Raw genomic sequence first — 25320 nt, forward strand, 5'->3', positions numbered from 1 at the left:
TTATATTGTGCATTTCGGCCACAACACATTTTGGAAGAGCAGCAACAGCACAGCGATCGATCCGCACATCCAAAGATCGATCCATTCAAAAAGAAGAGAGAAAAACAAAAAATACTACGAAATTACCTGAAATTTTTTAAAAACAACCAAAAAGTCTATGAGAGCAACAAGCAACAAAAAATTAAACGCTAAATTTTACAAGTGCAAAATTTTCTTATAATTATTTACCAAAAAACAAAAAAAAAAAAAACAAATCGAAACAAAATAAAAACGCAGAAAATTAGAAAAAATTACAAAAAAAAAGGAGCAAGGGGAGAAGGCAGACTATCGAGAGAGAACTAAAGTGAAACAAATAGTCGAAAATTAAGCAAAATTTATAAAGAGAGAGAAAAAGAGATGGAACTAAAAAATATGCAAAACGGAATATCAAAACAAATTGTTGTGATGTGATATTTTTTCGATGTACTTTTATTTGAGGGTAAGTTCAAAACAAACCATCTTGAAATTCTAATGATCTTTGAATAGTCGGTACATATTCGACTTTTTTGCAGTTATTTTAAGCTTTATAATGCAATATTTAAGGGTTCAATTAGCACTAGGAAAAGAGGATGTAAAGATAATCTCTCTAACAAGTTTTTAGCTGATCGTCGTTCCATGATCATTTTATTCTAAATATTTGTGGGCGTTTAGGACATAAACTTGACCTTATATATCATCTACAATCCTGCTATTAAATAAAAGACAAAATGCCAAGTAGAACTTTGAAAATGGGTTGTAAAGATGTTGGCATAAAAAGTAGATTGCTGATCAGAATTCTGCGATCATTTTAGTTGAAATATTTGTGGGATTGTTTTTGTCTCTGAAATAGGACCACTGAAAATATGAATCAAGATCATCAAGATCGCAGCAGAAAAGGTTGCCCAATACTCCACTCTTAGACCCTTTATATATCACAGAAGCAGGCCCACAAAAACTTCCTTTCAAAGAGAGAGGTTCGCTTCGTGTCGGTTTTCTCTTGCACTTCGTGGCTTCGTTCATTCTCATATTCTTATCGTTGTGGCACTGTTGTGGGGCGGCGGCGTTCAGCTGCAGTAGCAGCATGCAACAGAATGCTGCTGCTGCAGCTGTGTGTGTGTCCCTGGCTTAGTTGTAGTTGTAGACTTTTTGCTTTTCTACATCCACACGCACACAAACAGCGTTTACTCGTACGTCGAGTTACTCCCACACACACCCACACACACACACACACACACACACACACGAACCCACACACAAGTGCAATGAGGCGCCGCTTTGGGGGCCGTGCACATAATGTAAACAAGGACATGCGCAATGTAGCGGCAAGAACCATCCAGGAGCAGCGTTTCCCCTAACAGGAGAAATGCAGTGCAAGGCAATGCAATTGCCAACTAGAAGATAGCAAAGGCAGCGGGCTGAGGCAGTGTCTGGGGCAGGGGCAGGGGCACAGGCAGGGGGCATGTACTACCGATTGCAGCACACTAGTAAATAGCAGCAGAAGGCAAGAGCAGCAGCAGCGATGTCTGCGTCGGCATCGCTGTCGACGCCACCGACTTGCCACAGTTTAGATGGGAAAAAAGGAAAAACTCTGAGCTGGCTCCCCCAAGCCCCAGCCACCCATCGCCCCATCATGTGCAACACAGAGAGCGAGATATAGGGAAAGACAGAGAGGCAGATGCTGCGCATTTGAGCCAGAGAGAAAGAGTGAGGGAGGGGGAGCTAGAGCTAGAGCGAGAGCGGGAGCGAGAGCGAGAGAGCTGCGAGCTGCAGGCCGAAAGGATGCAACGCTGCAAGGCAATGCACTTGAAGTGCGATGCAGGACAGCACGACAGCAGCGACAGCAGCGACAGCAACGACCGTTTGTGTTTCTCTTCTCTTTGGTTGTGTTGTCTCTTTTCGGCATATTTTTAGAAGTTGCACCCACCCAGACGCACCCTCGCACCTCCCTTCGATGCTGCATTCGCATCTTATTTACTCGTAACTTTTACATGGCTGCAGATGCTGGAGGAGCAGGAGCAGCCAGGCTCTAGCAGCAGCAGCAGCAGCAGCAACAGCAGCTGTTCATGGAGGCCCAGCACGTGCAGCAAGCAACTGCCTCCCCGCCCCATGCTCACCGCTCTCTGCGTGATTTGTGCGTTGCAAGAACGATGATGATGATGGTGATTGGGATGGGGCTGGGGGATGCTGATGATGATGATGCTGGGAGTAGGCTGTGGAGGAGCAGCGAGTGGGTTGGCTGTGGGTGCTTGTGGAGCTCGGCTGCAGCTGCATTTTCTTTGTCGTTGTCGTCATCGTCGTCGTCGTCGTCGTCGTCGCTGTGCGTGGTTGGTCGGCTCGAAATGGTGGGGGACGACTATGGAGACTGTGGAGGCTGTGGGCGCGCTGGGCCGGAAGTGTGGTCGCGTAGACATTGCGTAGAGTCAGAGCCAAGTTTTTTCTATTTCTTGGTGAGGCAGCAGCCAGTGGGTTGCAGCCAGCCACCCCCCAATGCAAGCCCCATCCCATGGCCGCCCCTTGGCCGCGCTTCATTCGCACATCGAGTGAGTGTGTGGCAGGCACATCATGGAGTTGCTGCAGTACATAGACGACGCGTTGGGATACATGGGAGATGCTGCTCTCCATGTTGCCTACCCCCTGCCACTGTGTGTGTGTGTGTGTGTGTGTGTGTTTTGCGCGCGCGAACTTTTGGGAAAGGAACAAAACTTAAACAGAGATGCTTTTACATACAACCAGCCAAATGCAGCCCCCCCCCCCCCCCTCCCTGCCACTCTTTTTGGCTGTTTTGGGGTTAGAGCAGAGTAGCATCGGGGGGGTGGCGCTGCATTTTGCGCGTCTATAGCTTTTTTTGGCGGTTGTCGATGGGACGGGAGGGTGGCAGGAGGCAGAGGCTTGAATCCATGTACTGGAGTGTGTCCGCGATGATGGAACGCCGAACGAGGAGCGCAACGCAACACAACGAAACGGCAAACGGCCACGGCAACGCATCTATCGGGCATCGGGAAACGGCCGTGCAACGTAGTGGCATACGGCTTTTGGACGTCTTTTGAGTAGAACATTGCTTTTTTATATTCTCGGCTCGACGCAACGCACCGTGCCGCACCGCACACATCTCGACGAGAGCCCCCAAAAAAAAGGACACGCGGCGGCGGCTCAGTAGCCTGAGCTCGAGTAACGGTACGCAGACGATACGGTGCAGCAGCAAAGTCAGACAGAGTTGGTTGCAAGTCGTCGACGGACGGTTCGGTTCCTTTTTCGGAGTTGCTTATTTTCTAAAAAATCTGCTGCATCCGCTCACACACACACAGCCACAGAGAGACGAGTCAACGCCTCCCGCATTTATTATATATATATATATATTATATATATATTCTATATATATAGAATAGATATATATATATATAAATGGGTGCAAAGTGCGCGCGCGTTTGCCACCCACAAAGTGAACGCCGTTTGCGCCTCCGCCTCCGCTGCGAGCCCATCGTGGGCGGCTGAGGCTTCGAGTGTGTGTTCGAGTGTCAAATACTATTTATATATATACAATAAATGCAATAAAATATATACGAAATATATGTATATATGTATATCCCTGCCCCTCATCCCTAAATGGATGCTTGAGTGTGTGTGTGTGTGTGTGTGTGTGCCTACAATAATAAATTCTTCGATTAAAAGCAAACGAAAATCAACAACAAAATTCTAATCACAGAATCATTTGATGGATTTTTTTGACAAATCGAATTGAATTTTGAAACCCAACAAAGACCGCAGAAATTATAAAAATAAATTAAATCCACGTATTCCATCGACATTCCCGACTGATCCCGGATATTCTCCTGCCCTCGCTTGATCCAAGTCGTCCCGCGGCCAGAGTCGTCCACTCGTCTGCGTCGTCGTCCGCTGTCATTCCCCCACACCGAGATGCCCCCATTGCACCCCTTCAGGATGTCAGCTACGATCATCTACCAGAGCAAAGGATACCAAGGATAAAACCCACAACAAATAAATACCTATATAATTTGGAGCAGGAAAAAACCGAACAGTAGCCCGGTTCTTGCTTGCTCTCTCATGTTTGCATTCCCATTGAGGCTCTCGCCATCCGATAAATACTCTGACGCACTGCAACTGGCAGGGTATCCGCTCCGCACCACGGAGGAGGATCACTCGGAGCCGGATCGCCCGCATCGCACCACGTTCACGGCGACGGCGACGCAGACAAAGATGCTCGAGTGGTACAACTCAATCACAACGAACCGCAACTGCCTCAACCAACGACTGCCAGCACCAGCAGTAGTACCAGTAGCTGTAGCTGTAGCTGTGGACACGAGAGAGAACCTGAACACTGCTATGGATAAATAACATCAGTAAATTGTCCTGTACGTGATCGATTCCCCCCATACAATTTTCCAAATATTTTTACTGGGTTACAGACTTGGGTTTACATAGGAAATTAATTTTGTGGGCAGGAATTCGCATTCCTTTATCTCGGGTTTCCTTACAAAAACTACTTGTTAGCATCTGCCAAGCACACAGCCACGTGTTTGCACACCAAAACATGGGGAAAACTCGCTCAACAAAAATATACAAAAAATATCTGAACACTTTTTGGGCTCTCCCAACCAACAGCTAAATTGCAGCGGCTGCTGAGAATCCCCCCAGAATTTCCCCAACATTCGCCGTGAATTTTGAGAATGCCGACGGCAAACACAACTGAAACCCTTGTTAGGATCTCGAGAGCGTCTCATTTGTATCTATGTGTGAGACATCTTCGAGGAGTGTCAGTGCAAGGGTTTCGATTCGCTTAAAGAAATCTTTGAGGTGCCAGGTGGGAAAATGCTGAAAATCTTTGCATCCTTCAACGCAACATCAGGGGTTGCACACACACACACATACATACATACTGTGGCAGTTGCCTAACCAGACACACATACACTCAATTCTCATACTCCATTTTGTTGAGCTGCCCCATCAGGCAGCGCTGTCTGCGTCGCTGTTGCTGCCACTGTCAATGCTTGCCCCTCCATGTATTTGGAGAGTGTTTGAAATGCGCACTAGCTCTAGCTCAAAGAGCGAGAGAGAGTCCCGTGTCCCACGTCCCATGTCCCATGTCCCTGTCCACGTCCATGCCTGTGCTCCCCTCCAACGTCTGTGTGTGTGTGTGTGTGTGTGTGTGCGTGCATCCTGTTTTTGCATTCATTCCCTTTTTCGTGTATTTTGTGTGGGTGGTCCGCTGCCGCGAGTTTTATTTGCAAAGCCCCATGAGATGAGGGGGTTGGGTGTGCTGGGCTGTGTTTGCTGCCTGCCTTTGGCTTTGCGCTGCCTGCCCTCTGCCGCTACCACTGCCACTGCCACTGCCACTGCCGAACGTCCCCTGCCTGTGTGTCCTGCGTTCGCGTATTTTTTCGCGGCTGCGGCGGCGGGCAAACATTTTTTTGCCTGATGCTCGCGTTGTTTCCCCGGCTGTTGCTGGTGTGGGACTGCTGCTGCTGCTGCTTCATCCTTTCATCCTGCCTGCTGCCAATACACATGTATGACCCCCACACACACACGTACACACACAAGCACCCCACACATGGTTGCATGCCGGCGCTGGGGCAGAGAGTCGCGACAACGACACCGTCAGCGGTCGTCCTCTCGGCCTATTCGCGGCGAAATAATTTTTCGCATTTTTAGTACAAAGCTTCACATCAACGTCGTCGTACAAACAAATTTTTATTTTCGGATTTTTCAATTACGTTTTCATTTATTTTTAAGTATTAAGTTTGCGTGCACTCAAAAACTCAACCAAAAACAACAAAACCAAAAACAAAACCCGAAAACAACAATCAAAATCAGCAACAAAAACCAACAGAAATTCCCCCCAAAAAGAAAGTCATTCATAAGGAAGCTTAGATTAGATCTAATATCTCGAATTGACTTTCAACATACTCGAACCACAAAAACAAAAACAACAGAAACTAAGTCTGGCCAAATCGAAAATCGAAAGAAACATTTCACCGACTTTCCCGAAATCGAAACGAAACGAAACGAAACGAACCGAAAAAGCAAACTAAAAATTGGAAATTGAAACGATTCTCAAAGTGTGTTTTCGACCAACAAACTCTACCAGGAAGAACTCTCTCGAAGATTTCTCTCAGTTATGCGTTTCTCAGTTATAGTTTGAATCCTGTTTGCCTTTGCCTCCTCCTCCTTTACGTTGAACGTTCGAAACACTCGAAATCAAATCATCCAGCTCATTTTTAAGTTGTAAACGAAACTCGAATAAGCGTACATAAAAAACGAACGAACAAAAAGACACTCAAAGAGTACTCAGAAACAAGAACAAGAACAAGAATAAAAAGAAAAAAAAACACAAAAATTACAAAATTTAAATGTAAAATCAAAAGTACAAAGCAAAAAGATTGTTGGCAACATTTTTATAAGTATATTATATACGGTATTATTATTATTTGTATATATTTTTTATACGAAATCAAAATCGAAGAACAACACCACAAAACAAAAACCAACCAAAAAGCAAAGCCAAAACTCAATTTTGATACTCCTCACACTCACGTGTGTGTGCTGGCAGGCACTCTGACACTCCTCCGAATCCTACGAATCCTCCGATTCCTCCGACGGGTAAGCCAAATTTTATTGTGTGTGTGAGTGGAGAAATAAATGCCTGCGAAGGAGAAGACGTTGCCAGAGAGACAAGGAGAGAGAGTAAGATAGAGAGATAGAGAGAGAAAGAGCTAGCGAGAGAGAGGCGGCCAAATGAGAGAGAGACTCAATTCAGTTCTCCTTTCAGACGTTGCTGGGTTCCCTTTCCGTGGCCATTTCCGTTTCCGCCCACGAAGAATGACTTCGTCTGATAATTTTCGGCTGCTTCGTGTCTCGTTTCTCTGCTTTCTAATTGCGTCGTCGTCGTGGTCTCTCTGCTAGCGTCTCTGTGCTTGTCTCTGTGTGTGTTACATTATCATGAGGCAGAAGTAGCAACAACACCTACGCCTGCCAGCAGAGTCGGCATCGGCAGCAGCACCACGTCGGCGCCATACTGCTTCGTGCTGCTTCGGCTTCTGCCTGCCTCTGCCTTTGTCGCTGTGTGTGAGAGTGTGTGCGTGTGTGCATGTGTGTGTGTGTGGCAGCCAGCCTCCGCCTCGAAGCTCGAAGCACGGAGCAAGGCTGTGTCCTGTCCTGTCGCTTGCTGCTGCCGCTGCCAGCCTGCTTCTTCTCTTCTAGTTCTTCTTAAGCTACGCGCGCGTACGGTCGCCTCGCCGCCACGTCTCGCCTCGCCGCCACGTCTCGCCTTGCCCACCCACAAATACTCCTGCCCCCAGCCGCCACCAGTGGCTGCTCGGGACTCGGACTCGGACTCGAACTCGGCCTTCGGCTTCGTACTGAGGCTCCTTCCTTGGTGGGTTTCTTCGTATGGGTGTGTGTTGTAGAGAGTGTGTGTGTGTGTGAGCAGGCGCACACTTACTTGCACTTACTGCGACTCCTTCTGCTCCTTGCTTGATGCTGCTTCTGCATCTGCTGCGTGTAGGAAATTATCTGCTGCCTCTGCCTTCGCCGCTGTTGCCGCTGCTGCTGCCGGCGTCGCCTAATACATATATAAATAATATATATTATTATATGGGATATACATATATTTAAAAGAGCGCTCTCCTGTACGAGGAGAGTATATAGAAAAGGAGCTGCAGCTGCTCGTTATCGCTAGCTAGGTAGAGATGGGCACGGGTAGATGGGATGGAATGGGATGCTGTTGTAAGTGGATTGGGCTGCTCTGGGTTGTGGGCATGGCTGTGCCTTGCAAGAAAGTGTTGCATACTTACGAGGCATACGTTGACTGCAGCAGCAGCACAGCAGCAGCAGCAGCGCCTTGGACTTCTTTACTTTCGAATCCTAGAATACGAAATTCAGTACGTTTCTAGTCACGCGCGCTGGCAGAAGTTTTGCTTGCGTTTCTGCGTGTCTTCTCCCAACGACTCCGACGACGACGACGAACGCCCGTCTCGCGACTTGTGTAAAAATTAATTCAAAAATAAATCCAATCCACATTAAATTCCAAACTAGAAAAATAATATTAAAAAAAAACCAATGAAATATTAAAAATAACCAAATAAAACCAATTGAATATCAAATATTGTGCATGAGCTGCCTGAAGCAGAGTGAAGAATTAATTTCAATGCAAAATAAACCAATTTAAATTAAAATAAAATCAAATAATAACAATAAAATAAAATATATTTATTGCACCATAATCAATTATCAATCGCTAACGATCATCGCTATTGCTTACTAATCGAAAGGCTGCCCTACCCGCTACAGATCCTCCTCAATTAGAGTCTGCTCGAGTGCCTCGATTCGCTGCTGTCTTGTGGTACGTGGAATAGACGGTGTGGCATAGACGTCGCTGTTAGGCGCTCGATTAGCCAACCAAAGTGGCAACCGCACACACAAACACACACACATACACCATACACAAGGCGCCACTTGCTGCATATTGCTAACACACAGAACATTGCGCATACGACAAGTTGGCCAGAAGTTATACTGCCTGCGCATTGGCTTTCACACCGCCACACCGCGTCTTGGGGAAAAAACTTGGCAGGAAATTATCTAAAGCGCCCTAGAAGACGGACGCCTCAGATTCGCCGCAGCGCTCTGACGCCCGCCCGACTTTGTCAGCAACTTTCTACACTCACACACATACAGGCACACAGAGACAGGGAGAAAGTCAGACTCGGGTGGCAATACTTATATAGTTGAATACACACAGAGGCATGCCTCTAATTTTATATAAACTCTCACACATACACACGCTCAGACACACAGACTGGCACGCGCGGAGCTGCGACTCGGAGCCGAATATAAAAGCTTTGGCTCTTCGTTTCTTGTGAGACATTTGATCGTCTTGGCCAGCAGCAGCAGAAGCAACAGCAAAAGCAGCGACAGCAGCAGCAGCAGCAGCAGCAGACCGAAGTAGCGGCAGACTGCCAGCAGCAGCAGCAGCCAGTCAGAAGGTTCTTCGTCCTTAGTCAGTTGGTCACTCAGCCAGGGTAGAACAGAAGTCAGAGCCAACAAAACACGGCAGGCCACTCCAGTCAGTTCTGGTTGTGTTACCCGTGTTTGCCATTAATCAGATTTCATTTAATTCAGCGATGGTACGTCAAAGGATTGGGGCAGGACTTTCTGGTCCCTGGGTGTCTCTTCAGTCTGCAAAATATTCCAAATGGGAGTCCATAAAAATATTTAACAAAACACAGTGACAAAGTGATCCACAAACAAAACAAAATGTATTCAATTGAACTGTGAAATTTAATGGAATTTAACAAATTAAAGTTATGAAGTCTGTGACGAGAAACAGTGAAACAATAAAAAAATAAAAATAAAAAACATTTAAAATATAATAAATTATAGCAAAAATAATATATTTTTTTTTTATCATATTTCTTTTACTATTTTCTTTGTTTTGCTATTATAAATGTAGTCTTTATTATTTGTAATATAAATATAAATTCATCTGCCATTCTTTATTTTCATTTCAGTTTAAGTTTCTTTTCCATAATTTCATGTTCATTTTATTACACTATTTATATTTTTAGATCAATTTAAATTAGTTTTTAAAGATAATTAAATTAAATCTTATATTTTTCTTCAAACAGAAATTCCAAATCAAAATCCAACAAAAAAAGAAACATAAACGAAAAGCACAGAAATAAATGTTTTGACAACAAAGAAATCACACAAATGAAAATGCTCGAAATTCTAAATTAAACTCGCAACATGAAAAGCGCTGCGGCAACAAAACTTCTTTGGAAATTCCCATAGGATGCAACAAATACAAATAATCAAATAATAATACAATTCACTAACAAAAGTTAAACTTAAAATTAAATGAAACTTCAAACCCAAACCGAAACAGAGTGAAAAGTGAAGCATAAGTTTAGGTGTGCGCCGGAATGTAGTGGCGGGCACTGTGCAACACATGTGGCATGCCACGCGGCTGTGCATGATAAAAAAGAAAGCAGAAAATATTTTATTTGTTTTTACCCTCCATGAAAACCGATAGAAAAGTGCGTTTAGTGACCCCCGAATACCCGTCAACTCCCCCGTTGACCGCAGCGCTTGAGTGATTTGTGTTGTCCCCTTTCGACCCCAATTGAAATTCCCTTTTGACATCTGTGCTTTGAACAACGACTCGAAACGGCCAGAGAAAATGCGCCGCCAACATCTGAAACTGAATCCGTAACCGAAACTGCATCTGCATCACCAGGAATGATGCTGCCTCTGCCTATGGCACTGGCTCTGCCTCTGCCTCTGCATCTGCATCTGCCAGGTGGCGGAGCAGAGTCCAGTCCCTGGACTGCTGTTCCTGCTCTGTCATGAGCGCCCGGCACTCGCCTCTGGCTATGTAACTGTTAAATTAAGGGTAAAATATCGCAAATGGTATTGGTGCTCTCAAAGAGCATAACCAAAAAAAAACAAAACAAAACTTTGAACGAATCTTAATCGATTTATGAACAATTTAAATATAAACACAAAACAAACCCTGTCGATGTTTCCTAAGCAGATAAAGTAAAGCTAAATAGTTAAATCTTTTTGAGTTTATTCAGAGGATAGATTTATATATTTTAAGTTATCGTTTGAATATATTTTTTCATTAGACTCCCAGAATATTTTTTCCACTCCCAGAGCTTTGGGTGTCTAAGCTTTAAAGTCACCGATTTAGCTCACTTTTAGGGGAAAAGATAAGATTAGACTTCGTTCGCTACCCTTTCGACACAAGCATTTTGCAAACACATTTTCATCCACAGCTATTAAAAATTACTTCCAATAAATGTTCAGCTTAACTAATCACAAAATTACGTTGCCGTCTGTGCAATTGTTCTGCTTTTTGCTTGCAGGTTACACCATATCGAGAAGTTATCCAATGAGAAAGCCGCTTAAATTTTGGTAAGTAATATCCTCTCTTCCCCCTTCCCTACATTCTCCTTCCCTTTCATTTGTAACTTTAAGTCTGAGCTAAAGTCCAGTCTCTTGGTCTAATGAAACGCCTTTGTGCTCGAGTGGACTTCATTTTTTAATTAGAAAGTCAACAAACACAAGCACACACGGAGAAACACACTGAGAAACAGACAGACTATAGGGGTATGGGGCATGGGGCATGGATGCGGGATCCTTAATCGAAAAGTGCTGCCATATGGAGGAGGCGCCTTTGTGGGCCACTGCCTCCACATCTCGCTCTAACTGTTGCCTCGTCTGTTTGTTGGCTTTGCTTTTGTTTATTTGTGTGCTACTTAAGATGAAATGGCAAAGAAAAGTGACGTGGCAGGGGGGTTGAGGCGCCGCTGCCCTGTGTCCGTTTCAATTTCTCGTACTCGGCAAAGCCCAGCCCAGCAACAACTCTTCACGCAACATTGCCCCCGATGCTGCCGTCAGACACATTTTCTTTGGCTCTTGCAGCAGTCGTTAGAAGAAGGTGGGATAGAAATAGACAAGGAAATGGCGAAGGCGACGGTGCGGATGGGTGAGGCAGTGCAACAGCAACAGCAGCGGAAACGGAAATTGCTGAAGTTGCAAGTGTGTGTGGGTGTGGGTGTGTGTGCTTTTGCTTATGTTTGTCTATGTGTGTATAATGATGCGCCGTGTTATCCTTTTGCTGACAGCAGACGCCGCCAATGCCGTCATGCCGCTAGTTACTGCCGCACTTACGGCTGTCTCCTCCTCCTGCGCTCCTTCTGCTCCTGCTGCAGCACTGTTAGATGTACAAGCAACAAGCAGGCAGCCTGCCTGCTGCAATTATTTTCAGCTTAAGCGACAAAATTACTCGTGGAAGGAAGTTTACAAGTCTTAAGCATATCCATTTGCCATTTGCCAGGGCTCGTTATTATCCGCTGCTCGATGCCGTGTAAATGAGTTTGTTGCCGACTTTAGCTGCTGCTTCTGTTGTTATAGCCCCTGCCCCACCACCACAGCCCCCCCTTACACTTTTCTCTTATTTTTTTCTGCTATTTTTACTTTTTATTACCAACTTTTGTGCCGCTGTTTGTTCTGCTGCTGCTGCACATACACATCCACATTTTGTGTGGGAACTTTGGCCTCCTGGGCTGCTTGAGTCCTGTCGTGGATGGCTTGGCATGGCTGCTCATGTGCCTCTCCTCTGTTGTGTTGCTGCTTTGCCAGTTTTCTTTTCACTCCTCGGACTGCTGCTGCTTCTTCTGCTACTGCTCCTTCAGCTGCTCCTCTTGTGCTTGGCCTAAGTAAGTGCACCTAAGGCTACTTATGGAAAATGCAAAATTAAAGTTGACTTTTAGGCGCACAATGGAGCTCATTCCCACCGCCACAACCCCGCTCCCCTGTGCAAGTTGTTTGCTTTGTTCATGGCTAAGAAAGTTTCATTTCATGCCCCCACACACGAAACAAGAGCCAACATATGAGGAAACATGCCTCATACGAAAGTCAAGCAAAGTGAAGCCCCAGCATCCATCGCCATCACTCAGGTGAAATTTCTAATGTAGAAAGTTTTTTGGACCTTCGCTTCGCCATGCACCGACAACTCCTCTGATGGCCTGTTGGCGGGTTGGACGGTGGGCCGATGGGCCGATGGCCCAAGCCGGAAATCGTTTTAAGAACGGAAGTGAAAATTTCTACCATTCAACGTAGCGCAACCATCTAAATGTACATCTAACAGCAGAACAGCCGGCCCTCAAATAATCTCTTATTGAAAACAACACAGAAACATGAGCAGAGGCAGTGACATGAGGCAGAGGCAGCAAACAGCGCCACTGAAACGCAAATTCATTCAATTGCAAAAAGAAAATTACCCTAAAAAGCAGCAGCACCCACAGACAGACAGAGACATTGGACATCAGACAGAGAGCAACAAGTCGCAATGATTATCTGGAATTAAATAAAGCACCATCCATATACTATATAGCCAACAGAACTGCTGTAGCTGGTGGCTGCTGCCTGCTGGCTGCTGACTCTTGCTATATCTGGCCACTTGTGCCAGTCCGCTCGGCCAATGGCAATGCGCCACTCACTTGAGCGCCGGACAAAGTTGCACGCCTCGCTGAGCAGATGATCACCTCCCCCCCCCCTTGGTGATCCCTTAGCCACAACGCCACGAATGAGTCTGCGCTGCTATGCTCTGGAAATTAAGTCGGTAAATGACTTGTAGAACTTGTCATCAAATAGTGTGTTCAGGGTCCGTCTCTATATACCCCTCTCATTCTGGATCTCTCTCTCTCTCTCTCTCTCTCTCTCTCTGTAGATTATAAATACACTAGCACACAAAGGCCTTTAGCTAGTTATAGAATAGATGACAAAAGCAGCTTAAATGGTTTCTATGAATAAAGTTTGAGAAATTCTCTGGGTAAAAATATCCAAAGAACAAGCAAGCGAAATCACATACATTCAAAAGAAATTCTTTTAAATTATTATTCATTGATTTTATTCATTCATTATATTGATTTATTCACATATCAAGATCTCCCATTACGTATTTGAATATTAATTGCTGACTTCTTCCGTACCCCTGTGCCACCTAGAGGGCATTCGATCTTCGGTTTTTGTGTGGCTTAGGGGAGACATTTAATCTTTCTTTTTGTTGTATTTCTCGTATTTCGGACATTGGGCGGCGGCCTCCGTAGCCCGAGAGCAGCAGCCAGGCGACGCGCAACAAGATAATCAAATGTAATTTATTTCGTATTTGGTGCGCGGCATGCATGAGCTGAGCTGAGCTGAGCTGAGCTGAGCTATTGCTGTACGACAAGTACGAGTACTAGCATCTGTGCGATGCCATCTAATGTATCTAACTATCTAGCATTTAGTATCTGGAAACATACAGAAGCGAATAGACAGGCAGAGAGAGAGACAGATAGCGACAGAGAGTGCCTTATATAAAAACAAGTAACAAGCGACGAATCAAGCCGCAGCCCAACCCCCAGAGCCCAGATGGAACCCAGACCCCCAGACCGGATGCACGAGCACTTGGCTGGGATGTAGTCTCTGATCTCGAATCTAGTATGGTGCAAAATCATTCAAGCATTCAAGCTGCGATCTATTTGCCACGCTATGCCACACTGTAATGCAATTTCCAAGCCCAAAGGCGGAAGCTTAATGCTCTCCCTTCTGTTGTTCCCTTTGCATGGTGTGACAATCGAGCTGCATCGATAGCCACTTGCCGCTTTCCCACGTGCTTTGGCCAACAAGTGGTCGTCGAGACACACCCTCTCTGTGTCTCTGCAAGCCCTCACCCTCACCCTGCCTCTGCCCCTGCCCCTGCCCCTGGCCCTTTCCCATTCCCTGGCCATATAGCACGCACCAAAATAACAGAACAAAGAACAAACAGAACGAACATACAGGCAGCATGGTGGAATGAGGGTGGTGTGGGCTAAAAGGCAGCATAAATACGTATTAAAACGTTAATAATATGCGAGGGGCAACAACTCATGACAGACTCAGCCTCAGCTACGGAATCAGACACTGCTGTTGCCTCTGCCCCAGTGCCAGAGAAGTTGCCACAGCCCCGAAGCTGATGAAAAGCCACAGACAGCCGACAGGGAGACAGAGAGACAGCGAACGACAGGGAGGGGAAACCCAGAGGCAGCGACAGGTAAAGGTGGCCCATGGTGCTGTCCCAGTGGCTATCCAACGCAAATCTTTCAAGAGTAGTTCCGCTTTTTTGTTGTGCCCCCAGCAGCACTTCCGCTTGTGGGTTGTTGGAGTGGGAGTTGAAGTCTGAGGTCTGGGGCATGTGTCACGAAGAACTTTCCACAGCTGCACCTGGAGCTCGAGCTGTAGCTGGAGTTGTTCACGCACTGATTTCGGGCCTCTGATTATCTTCATATTGTTTACAATTAAAACAATGATAGCAGGGGGGACAGGAGTTGTGGGTGTAGGCGTGAAATGTGCGGCACAGACCAACAGAACGAACGGGCAGTGGAACAACTTGAAGGTTGACTGAGCGCCGAGAGCTTCGAGAGCCGCCAGAGCTGGGAGAGCTGACTTCAGTAATTACTTTCGGGCCGGCAGCGGAAGTGCTCACCATTTTGTTTCTCGACTTTATTTCTTGCTGCGTATTGGCCAGGCCGAAACGCTACCCAAACGGCACGGAACAATAATAATTATATTGTTGTAGTACGACGAGTAGTGGCAGTACGAAAGTACTTTCGTGGGGAAGAGTGGGCTGGGTCCAAAGTTCTGTCGTTCTGCCCGCTGCACAGACTCAATGTGGCAGCAGTGGGGGGTTTGGATGTTGGGGGACTGGGGGACTCGGGGACTGGGGCCCGTGGGTGTATTTCTTTGCGCTTCCGTAAGCAGCGAATCGGCTTGGTTTTTTCCTAGTCTCTACCGGAGAGAGAATTGATTTCGCCGCGCTTCGCATTTGTTGTGGAACTTGCCTCATCCTCAACGCTTGGCTGCCCTCAACGATTTAGTGGCCCCTCCACAAAGATGCACGGCACTTGGCTGCTGCTGCTCGCCTCTGATTACCCAGCAAGTTGAGCGGAAGCCCCATTGGCTATCCACGGAGACGTTTGTCTCTCTCCCTCTCTCTCTTTCTCTCTTTCTTTGAGAAGAAGGCGGGTCTAGAAGTGGGGGTGTGGGAGTTGGTGTGGGTGTGTTGGGCATCTGCGACCACAGAAAGTTTGACCCCAGGCAGAGGACCGACCAGGAGATCTGCTCTAATCAATAAATCACTTCAAGGTTTTCTTAATTAAAAGTTTTCCCTTGCACCCAAACCACAGAAAGTCTTGCACCCTGCCTCCTGTCAGCTTGGGGAACATATTTCTACTTGTAGAATAAACTTTGCACACAATCCAGGAGCAGGAAAAAAAGGACAAAAAATTGATTAACTGCCATGCGACCACAAAAAACAAGAAGCAGCAGGAGCAGCAGGATGCCAGGAGGAGAGACAAAGTTTCGAATTCTCGTTCCAATAAGAAAAAGTTACGGACTTGAGGAAGAAAACTGCAAGGAAAAGGAGCAGGGGAAGGGGTACAGGAGAGGGGTAAACTATAGCAGACTATAGACAAAAACTGAAAACTATTAAGCGCTTAAGTCAGGCAGAAAATGAGACAAAATAGTTGCAAAACTAAAGCCAAGGAGAAGCCCAAGGCAGTCGGAGGCGGAGGCAGCCATTAATTAAGGGTTGCGGCATAAGAAAGGAAAAACTCCAAGGATTTTCGAGTGGGAAACCCAAGAGAGAGAGAGAGAGCGCGAGAGAGAGAGAGAGGAGAGCAAGAGCAGGGGGAGTAGCTAATTGGCAAGCGCGAAAAGAACAAAAAAAGAAAAAGAAAAAAAAAAAACAAGAAAAAATATGTGAAAAAAAAATATGAAAAGCCTGGGAAATGTTTTCTTAAGCGACCGCAAAAGGCAAACGGCAAACGGCAGAAGGAAAATCTGTGCACAGAAAAAATCAAAAGAAGCTAAAACAGTCGTCGACCCCACTTGATCCTACACCCAACCCCCAGCGCCCCACTAAGCCCTAAGAATCATTTTCAGTTTCTTGTTACACTTCTTGGGCCACATAAAATATTTACCCAAAACAAACAATAAAAGCCACTTCGGAGGAGGAGAAGGTTGTGGGTGGTGGTGCAAGGAAGGTGAAACGGCGGCGACAGTCAACAGAGACTACGAGCAACCTTTTGTCACTCACTACAAAAATCTCTGCCTCGCCTCAAGCCTGCCTTGCCCCATAAAAACTTGGCTATTGACATAATTGTGGGTAGCCGAGAGAGGAGAGAGGCCAGGGTACCCAAGACCCAAGTCACACTCAAGGCGTTGCCGGCAGACACTTGAAGGCGGGCCAGAGAAGAGCAGCACCAGCTCGAAATCCAGTTCCACCCTCAATTAGATGTCAAGGGTCCCCCGGCAAAGACGCCGGCAGGATTACACTTAAACTTGCCATCATTCGAGGCCGCTTCCTTGGCTCTCACTTACAGTTACAGTTACAGTTACACTTGCAACAGTTAAACTTTCGTTTACATGCTCGTTACGGGTTGTTGCCGCAAATTAGCTCCACAGAACTTGGGCCGTTCCTTTGTTTGTGCTCCAAAGAAGGAGACGTCCGATGATGATTCCTTTCTTATTGGGACTTCCGTCCTTCGGAAACTTTTGCCAGCATACTTTTGGGAGTTGAACAGAGGGAGCGAGGCTGGCGGATCTTATCGGAGGAGTGTGCCAGTCAGTCCTTGATAAGTCCCCGGTCCGGTTCTCGTGGCTCTATCTAATCGAGTTCTCTGCTATTTGCATAGGCACTTTTATTTGTGCTTCAAGTACTATTTATTTCGATTAATCAGCCAGCACTTTCTATATTCCATATTTAGTATCTGTATCTCCAGCTATACATATCTATATGTGTGGTTTACCCTTTGGGCAAACAATTGAGGCAACGTTCGAGCTTCATTCCTGTTCTAGTCCCATGCAAATAGAGCGGCACTACTTTTGTTTGCATTTCGGTTTTTGGCCCAATCTTATCAGCCAGCGGAACCACAGCTAGGGACGGGGCAAGTATCTAACTACAGGATAAGGACAGAGGGTAGCGGGGGTGCTCTCTAGGAGTGGGTAGATATACATTAATGCACTCTCATTTGCCAACCTAATTTATGTGCGACCTGTTACTTTGCTTCGCGTTTCCAGTAGCCAGTTGCATGGTCTCCGGCATATCCGTCTTCCGCTAGTTAACAAATTAAACGCTCTACTTCCGCTCACCTTCCAATGGGAGTCCCAATCAGTCGCTTTACCTGAACCACCCTTAAACACTCAACCCCTCAACCCTCTCTTATATGCGTACACCCATTTTCCCAGTTTGGTTCCCACCAAAAAACACACACAGAAAGTCGGCGCCCTTCTGCGGAATTTGCCCGTTTATTGGTTTCTTTCCGGATATTGTTACTGGGCTCCGTGGCTCTGACGTTGTGTAAACGCCTTTTCCTTCCGCCGTTCGACGCCTCCAATTTTACCCCCCAACCCCCACGCTTGCAGCGTTCCCAGTGCTGCCTCGAAAAGTGCAAAATGATTGCGGTTTCGTGTTGCTCACACGGACTCAACACTCCCGCACTCCGTTCCCCCCTTCGCATGAAACCACTTAATGCCGAAGCAACACGCAAACGGGAATTTAGACATTGTTTTAGTCGTTGCTTTTTATTTTTAGTGCTGTTAATGCAACCCCTGTTACCCCTTCAGGCAGTTGAGCGATCTGTTGGATATTTGTGTTGTACTTTCCACTCGAAAAATCTATCACTTCTACATCTCGATCACTTTTATTTTGTAGACTAAATTTTCTGTATTTCTGTTCATTAATTTTTGTATTTGTTATATTAAAATTAAATTGAATTTGCGGTCTTTTCCGGTCTACTCTACTCTACTATCACTTCCATTCTTGGCAGTTTTATGTTCACTTTGATACAGTTTACAGTTTGATGTGCACACCAGCCTGATGTACAGTTTGATGTACACAGTCTCCAGGCCGCACTTTACATTGTGAAACGCTTCTCCTAAACTTAAGTTTATTTCTTATCAAAAGGAGGGCTACAGATTCTAGTCTGGAGCTATAAACGAAACACACAGAGCCACAGGGGATGTATCTCATGGATCATTTACTTGGTGAGATTCTTGCGCTGCTCCGCCACATCCTTCTCGTTCAGGTGGATAACCCTCCGGCCAAAGCGTGCTGTCAGCTTCGAGAAAAAGCCCACGCGGGAGGCGGGTTTTGTGTCGTCCGCGGAGAGCGGCGGCATCTGGTCTTCGTCTGCACCGTTGCCACTGCCCGGGCCACCCCTTGCGTTCTTGCCGCTCCGGCCCTGGCCAAAGTGGAAAGTGGCTCGAGCCGCATTTTGGCGGGTGAAGGGCTTCTCGCTGGCCTCGAGACGCTCCATCAAACGACCGCCGATGGCCGGCGACTTTGGCACCACCATGGGTGTGGCGCCAGTGGCTGGGGGCGTGGCTAGGTCTGCCTTCTCGTAGAGCGTGGTGGGACGCCGAGCGGAGCCGGGCGTCTGCACCGGACTGTGCGTGTCCCTGAGGTACTGGAAGCGGGGCGGCGTGGCGGCGGACATCTTCTGGGCCTGCGCCATCTGCCGCTGAGCGCTTAGGAGCGTTGGCTTCACATCCACTGAGGTGGCACCCCGCTTGCTCGACTGCGGCGTGTGGGGGGAGCGGGTGCGTGAGCTGATCTCGGAGCGAACAGCGGCAGTGGTTCCCTTGCGAGCGGGCGTCCGACGCGTGGGCTTGGCTGGTGCCACAGATGCACCTCCTGTTCTCGCACTTGCAATCGTCTCTGGCTCTGTGCTGGGAGTGGAACTGATCGTTGTCGTCAGAGAGTTCAGAATATTGGTCATTCGTGGCCCCATTGGGCGACTAGCACTAGCGGTGCCCGAGGAGGACGGTGGAGCCACCGATGGGGCAGGTGTGACAACTGGCAGGGCTGTGGTGGTAGACACCTCTGAGCTCGAGGAGCCCTGCCTGGAGGCAGAGGCACGCGGCTTGGCTACGTTCAGCAGCATGTAGGTGCAGTAGATGTCGTCGAAGAGCTGGCCCCGCACCGAGTGCTCCACGTCGCTCCGCTTGTGGCCCATGCCAATGAGAAGATCGACGCGAACGGGATCCTGCAGCTCCATGGGCTTCTCGCGGTAGACACGCAGCTTGTCCGCCTCCTCGTAGCCCAGATTAATCCACTTGTCGCTCATCACGGCATTGAGTGTGGTGCGCTTGGCGGGATTGAGCACAAGGAACTTGCGCATCAGATTCTCGCAGTCCATGGAGATGTAGTAGGGCACACGGTACTTGCCTCGCAGCACGCGTTCCCGCAGCTCCTTGAGGGTGCCGCCGTCAAAGGGCAGCGAGCCGCTGACCAGCGTATAGAGAACGACACCCAGGGACCACGCATCCACCTCGGGACCAGCGTACTTACGGCCCATGAAGAGCTCGGGCGCAGCGTAGGGGGGACTGCCGCAGAACGTCTCCAGCTGGGCGTTGGGGTCGAAGGTGTTGCCAAAGCCAAAATCCGCGATCTTGATGTTCATGTGCTGATCGAGCAGCAGATTCTCCGCCTTGAGGTCGCGATGCACCACGAACTTGCTGTGGCAATACTGAATGGCCGACACCAGCTGCCGGAAGATGACCCTCGCGTCCCGTTCCCTCATCCTTCCGTTCTTGACGAGATGATCGAAGAGCTCGCCCCGACTGGCGTACTCCATGACGAGATACAGCGATCGCTCCGACTCGATCACCTGAAAGAGCCGCACAATGTTCGGATGATTTAGCAGCTTCATGATCCGCACCTCGCGGTACAGCTTCTGGCGGGCGCTCGTGTTCAGCTGCGTCTTGTCGATCACCTTGATGGCCACCTCCCGGCCCGTGGGTATGTGCACCGCAAGCTTCACCTTGGCAAAGTTACCCTTTCCCAGGGTCTTGATGATTTTGTAGACGCCATTGCCGTTGCCATTCACATACGACTGGAACTTGAGATCCGTGCTGCTCATGCCATCGCCCACATCTTTGCCCGACTTCCCAGATGTGGCTGCTGTAGCAAGGGATCTGCCGTTGGCCCCCACCGTCGTGGCAGTGGCAGGCTGTGCCGTGGCTCCTGTCGTGACAATTTTGGGTGTGTCGCCGCAATTCTCCTTGTCCGACGATGCAAAGCCTTTGGACTGCTGTGATTCCCCCCTCTCTGAAGGCGCTTTTCCTGCTCCAGCAGCTCCTGCACTCTCGCAAACCAAACTAAAATCTATAATTCCTAAACTATTTTCAACCGACATGGCAGCACTTAAAATTTAGTCGTTCCGAGTAACGTGTCTCTGAGTGGAGACCCCCAGGTGTTTTTCTAATCTCAAAAGCTAACTGAAAGCAAGGGAAGGAATGAGTGTTGTCCTCCCTCTCTCTAAGCATGCCGCGCACGCGTCCTGAATGCGAAACTCTGTTCCTGCTGCTCCTGCTCTGTAATTGTTGGGTACTCGCCTGCACATCTGCTCTTTTTTTCGACACCCCTCAGTACCTCTCTCTAGTCAGAACAAGCTTTAAGATAAGACCGAAACCCCGGACCCTTATTTGGTGCAACCCTCCGACGTGTGCCGTTCTCTCAAACGCATGGCTGATAAGCGATAGTCCTGCTTCCTTCTGCCAGGAGGATCTCCTGCTCACTTTGTCTCGACCCTCGGCAACCGCATGAATTGTGGAATTGGAATTCCTTCGCGTCGCTCTCTATCCGCTATCAACAGCAAGCAACCAACCCCCTCCTGGTGGTGGCACTTATAGCGGCTCGGCTTAATGCTTCATATGGCACGAGCCTTTTATGATCCTTCCCCCTATCCTCGCTTCGATCGTGTGCCGTTTTTTGTTATTGGAGTCGTTGTTGTCGTTCCTTCCTTCCACTTTTGTAGATTGTATATTCAATGGGTTCCTCTTCTTTGCCTGAGAACATCAGCAGCTGCCTTCTGTAAGTGGTAAATGGGAATAATTAATGATGTGAAAGATTTAGCAAAGAATAGGCAAAGTTTTCATTAGCCAAATGTCACAGCCAAGTGGAGAAGTGTGATCTTTAGTGTAAGGGAGGGAATACGAGAAAGAAATTGAATATTTTTGTGAACTTTGCAACTTTCTAAAAGGAAGAAGTTGTATATTGATCCTCCATCTGATCTGATCTTTCGTTCCCGTTTCGCAGCGACTTTGAACCACTGTGCAGCACTCTACTTTACTCCCAAAACCTACCCCCACCCCATGCTGATGTTTTTCCTAGCCAACAATGTGCCCTTTTAAACTAGTCATTCCCTTTATTGTCGACTCATTTTCTTCTGTTCTCTGTTTTCTCTCTTTTTCTGGTTTCTTCTCTTACTTTTTGCATGTCCTAGCCTCGGTCTACTCCTCCTGCCTTTCGTGATCCTGCCTGTCTATACCTGCGTATACCTTTTGCCACCCTAATGGCTGGCCGGCTACCTACCTAACCAGAAACTCTGCCAGGAACAACAAAAGGAACTGGTCCTTAATCTGCCTTTTCTCTACGCTTCTCTTCTCTGCTATTCAAACCCTCTCTCGCTCACTCGTTCGTGTAACAATTTCTGGTTTGGCATATGTGTGTGTGCGTGTGTTTGTGTCCTTGATCCTGTCCTTACTTGTTGTTGCAACTTTTTCTTCGTCCTCAGCAACAACATCAACATCATCCCCTGCTGCCTTGCTGCCTGCCCGATCTGCCTGCCTCAGCCTTCCCTTCGTTGGCATTGTCATTGCGTCTCGCTCTCCTTTTGTCTTCTTTTGCTTTTATTTTTCGCTTACTTTTCGGCTCCTTTCTTTGGACCTCTCTTACCCTCACTCTCTGTATTACGCTCTCTCCCTCTTTGGTTGCTGTTTATGTGAAATAATTCAATTGCAGCTGCCACTTTTGTGCCTTTGTATGGGTATTAATTTTCCATCTGTGTAATTCTCTACTCTTCTTGCCACAAACAATTTTTTAGAAAAACAACAACATAAGCTGGTCTTGGATTTGCACAATTTCCGGGAACTTGAACTAAGAAACTCTGATATGAGCTGGGATTTGGTTTCAAAAATCGAAGCCTCTGTCCCTTTACCCCCCAACCCGCTGGTTCAATGCACCACACCACTCAGAGTGTAGGCCCCACCAAACCACACCACACACCCATTGGTGCACTGCACTGACCCTGCCCTGACACCAAAGACACATGTAAACACACATGCGGGTCGTTCCCCCACTCTTTTTTTGCCTTTGCTTTTGACTCTCCATGGGATCTTCAGTTGTCTCTTCGTTTTCGTTTGCGTCTTTGTTTTTCACTTCGTCACTTCTTTGTGCCGCTGCTTCTTGATTCTCTATTTTGATTCTGGTTCCCTCTCCCTCTTCCTTGTTCGCCCTCTTTAAGATCTTTATCGAAAGAGAGCGGGAGAGTGAGGAAGAGCGAGAAAGAGAGAGAGAGAATTAAGAACAAACTCCACTGAGTCATCATCTCATCCCATTCAGCGGCGACTTTTGGGAACTGGCCGCGGCGGCGCCTCATGTTTTCATTGCCTCAGCATTAAATGGTGCCCCCATGACCATTGCACAGAAACACAGTTACACAGATACACACACACACACATGCACACTTGCTTCACTGTTTGACACAAAATTTCTTGAACAAAGTGCCGACTGGACGGTTGGACTCTTGGGGATCGATCGAACGATCGGGTAATTAGTGAAACGCCTCTTGAAACGCAAGAGAAGAGAACGCCCCCAACAGGCACACTTGGAGATACATTTAGGCAGAGATTCAGGGACCCTGAGAGAAGACAAGTCACTAGATAAGGCATAGCAACCGAATCCCCAATGGACTCTGTCCGTCCGCTGGGGATACAATAATTACACTTCACTCTGCACTTACACTCTGCTCCGCCTGGGTTCCTGCGACCGACCGACCCCTTCCCTTCCACGATAACACGATCCCCCCCCTGGGCGACAATCAAAAACGAATTAGTGTTAATCCCGAAATGTAGCTGCGTATCTTCTTCAGCTTCAGCTTCAGCTGGCGATGGCGATGGCGAGCGAACGGCAAACTACAAGATACAAAGCGCGACGTTGAAATGAACTGAACGCGGCGTCGATTGCCAGGCAGCAGGCCAAGATCGCAACGAACGGCTCTTCTCTTGCTTCTTGCCTCTTGCCTCTTTTCTTTGCTTCGTACCCATTCTTTTCTTGCAACACAGGTCTGCGAGAGAGCGGAGAGAGCGCGTCTTCTTCTTTATTTCTTCTTTTGCTCTTACGTTACGCTCCTTCGCTCTTCTTTCGTTGCCTGCTCATTCGCTGCGCTCACACAGTGGATGAAGAGGAACAAGTAGCTTACACATATTTTTGATTGGACTTTCCGTTTAATTTAACTCATTTAGTGTCCGAAATCAGAGAATATAAATCTGCTTTGGTATCTTCCTTTCATTCAATTCATTCCTTCATATCGTATTGTTGTATAAAAATATAAAGAATTTCAATCATTCAAATATGTATATTAAAAAAAAGATGTCATGCATAGAAAAACTCTGTAATTTTCTTAATTCAACAATTATATTTCTTGTATCTCCACGTTATTAGTTTTTACTTGCCAAACTTCACGTTACACCCACTGTGCGCTTGTTCGTTCGTTCGATCTCCATGAAGGTCGTTTGCTTCCTTAAGCGTTTCTTGCGGCGTGACGTCACACACGTTGATGACGTCGTTGTTTGGGAGGGGAACGTACGTACCATCAACGAAGCCACAACAATGTTCGGCAGTTTGTCGTCTTCGTGGTCGTTTAATCTTCGTCCGTCTTCGTCTTCGGTTCGTTTTGTTGCCGTTGCCGTTGCCGTTGCCGGTGCCTCTCAGTCGTCGTAAGTTTTTGCGGCGAATTTATCTATCGGATTGGACGGCCGCATTGGTGTGGGTTTTCTTAGGGTGGTTCGCTGTTGCTTTCTCTTTCTGTCTCTGCTTTCCCCATTCGTCGTTCGAGTATCTGATGGACACGTATCGAAGTATGTAGGAGTATCTGTGGCTGTCTGCCTTTGTTTGGCTGCGTGTCTGTCGCTGGTGCACCAATAAGAGTCGTCGCCGTCGACCGGCCAGTGGGTTTCTTAAAGTGTTTTTTTTGTTCCCAAGTGTAGTCAAAGGGAACGGAACCCCTCAATCCACTCTACAGGAGGGTGGGGTGGAGGATTGGGAATGATTAAAAAGTTACCACAACAAATAATAATACTCGTAATAATAAAATGCATTTCTTTCTTTAGGGCCGAACAAATTTCCTTTTGCTCTTGCTCCCTCCCAATCTTTCTCCGTTTCCCCCCCCTCATAACTACGGGAAAAGCTGAAAAGAAAAATTATAATGACAAAGTAGGCGACAAGCAAGACGAGGGACAAGGACGGAGGGTGTACAGGACAGACGTAGGACGATGGACTTTGTAGACGATGATGATTATAATAACAGTTTTCTCTGTGATTTCTCCTCGATTCCCGATTCAGTTTGCAGTCTCTCCCTCCCCGGCAGTGGGCCAAGGCAGAGGCTTAATTAAAAAGCTTTTGGCCGTTTGTGTTGGATGCCTCTTGGCTCTCCTTCTCTCTGGCGCCTCCCCTGTCTCCTGAGATGACAGTCACTTGGGTGGGCTTTCCAAATGGAATTGGAAATGGAAGTGGAGCTCAAGCTCAAGTCAGTGGCAAGAGACAGACAGCGGGCGGGGGAAGGGGGCAAATGTAGGCCAAATGTAGGCGACATGTTAATAATCAAGCGGGTAATTCCGAATTCAGACACCATTCGACGAGGCAGATAAACGCTGAGCCAGAGACGCCGCATAGACGCACGTGGCACTCGCAACAAC

The 25320-nt window shown here is 47.3% G+C and overlaps 1 protein-coding gene and 1 long non-coding RNA gene across 6 annotated transcripts in view; one reads left to right on the top strand and one right to left on the bottom strand.

Annotated features, from left to right (window-relative positions):
- Nucleotides 1–350: 350 nt before the first annotated feature.
- Nucleotides 351–25320, top strand: part of LOC117586106 — a 42832-nt gene continuing 17862 nt past the window's right edge. The window contains exons 1-3 of one of the 5 annotated variants that reach the window (XR_004573978.1): nucleotides 7849–8017; nucleotides 9660–10426; nucleotides 10902–10950. This is a non-coding gene — a long non-coding RNA (uncharacterized LOC117586106). Of the gene's footprint in view, nucleotides 479–4253; nucleotides 4389–6523; nucleotides 6634–7848; nucleotides 8018–8335; nucleotides 8375–9659; nucleotides 10427–10901; nucleotides 10951–25320 lie in introns of those variants that run through there. The other 4 variants (XR_004573975.1, XR_004573977.1, XR_004573976.1 and 1 more) reach the window with 4 other exon arrangements.
- LOC117586077 (MAP/microtubule affinity-regulating kinase 4) lies at nucleotides 18321–23565 on the bottom strand. The gene is made up of 2 exons (XM_034275932.1): nucleotides 23367–23565; nucleotides 18321–21434 (listed from the first exon to the last, which is right to left on the bottom strand). Exon 2 carries the CDS (start codon nucleotides 20757–20759, stop codon nucleotides 18600–18602), a length of 2160 nt encoding a protein of 719 aa, XP_034131823.1. The 5' UTR covers nucleotides 20760–21434; nucleotides 23367–23565; the 3' UTR covers nucleotides 18321–18599.

The sequence above is a fragment of the Drosophila guanche genome, unplaced genomic scaffold (assembly GCF_900245975.1).
Source record: "Drosophila guanche unplaced genomic scaffold, DGUA_6, whole genome shotgun sequence".
Lineage (NCBI taxonomy): Eukaryota > Metazoa > Arthropoda > Insecta > Diptera > Drosophilidae > Drosophila > Drosophila guanche.

What these genes read in the sequence shown, in the direction of transcription:
- LOC117586077 (XM_034275932.1), bottom strand. Translation starts at nt 20,759, where the DNA reads ATGTCGGTTGAAAATAGTTTAGGAATTATAGATTTTAGTTTGGTTTGC.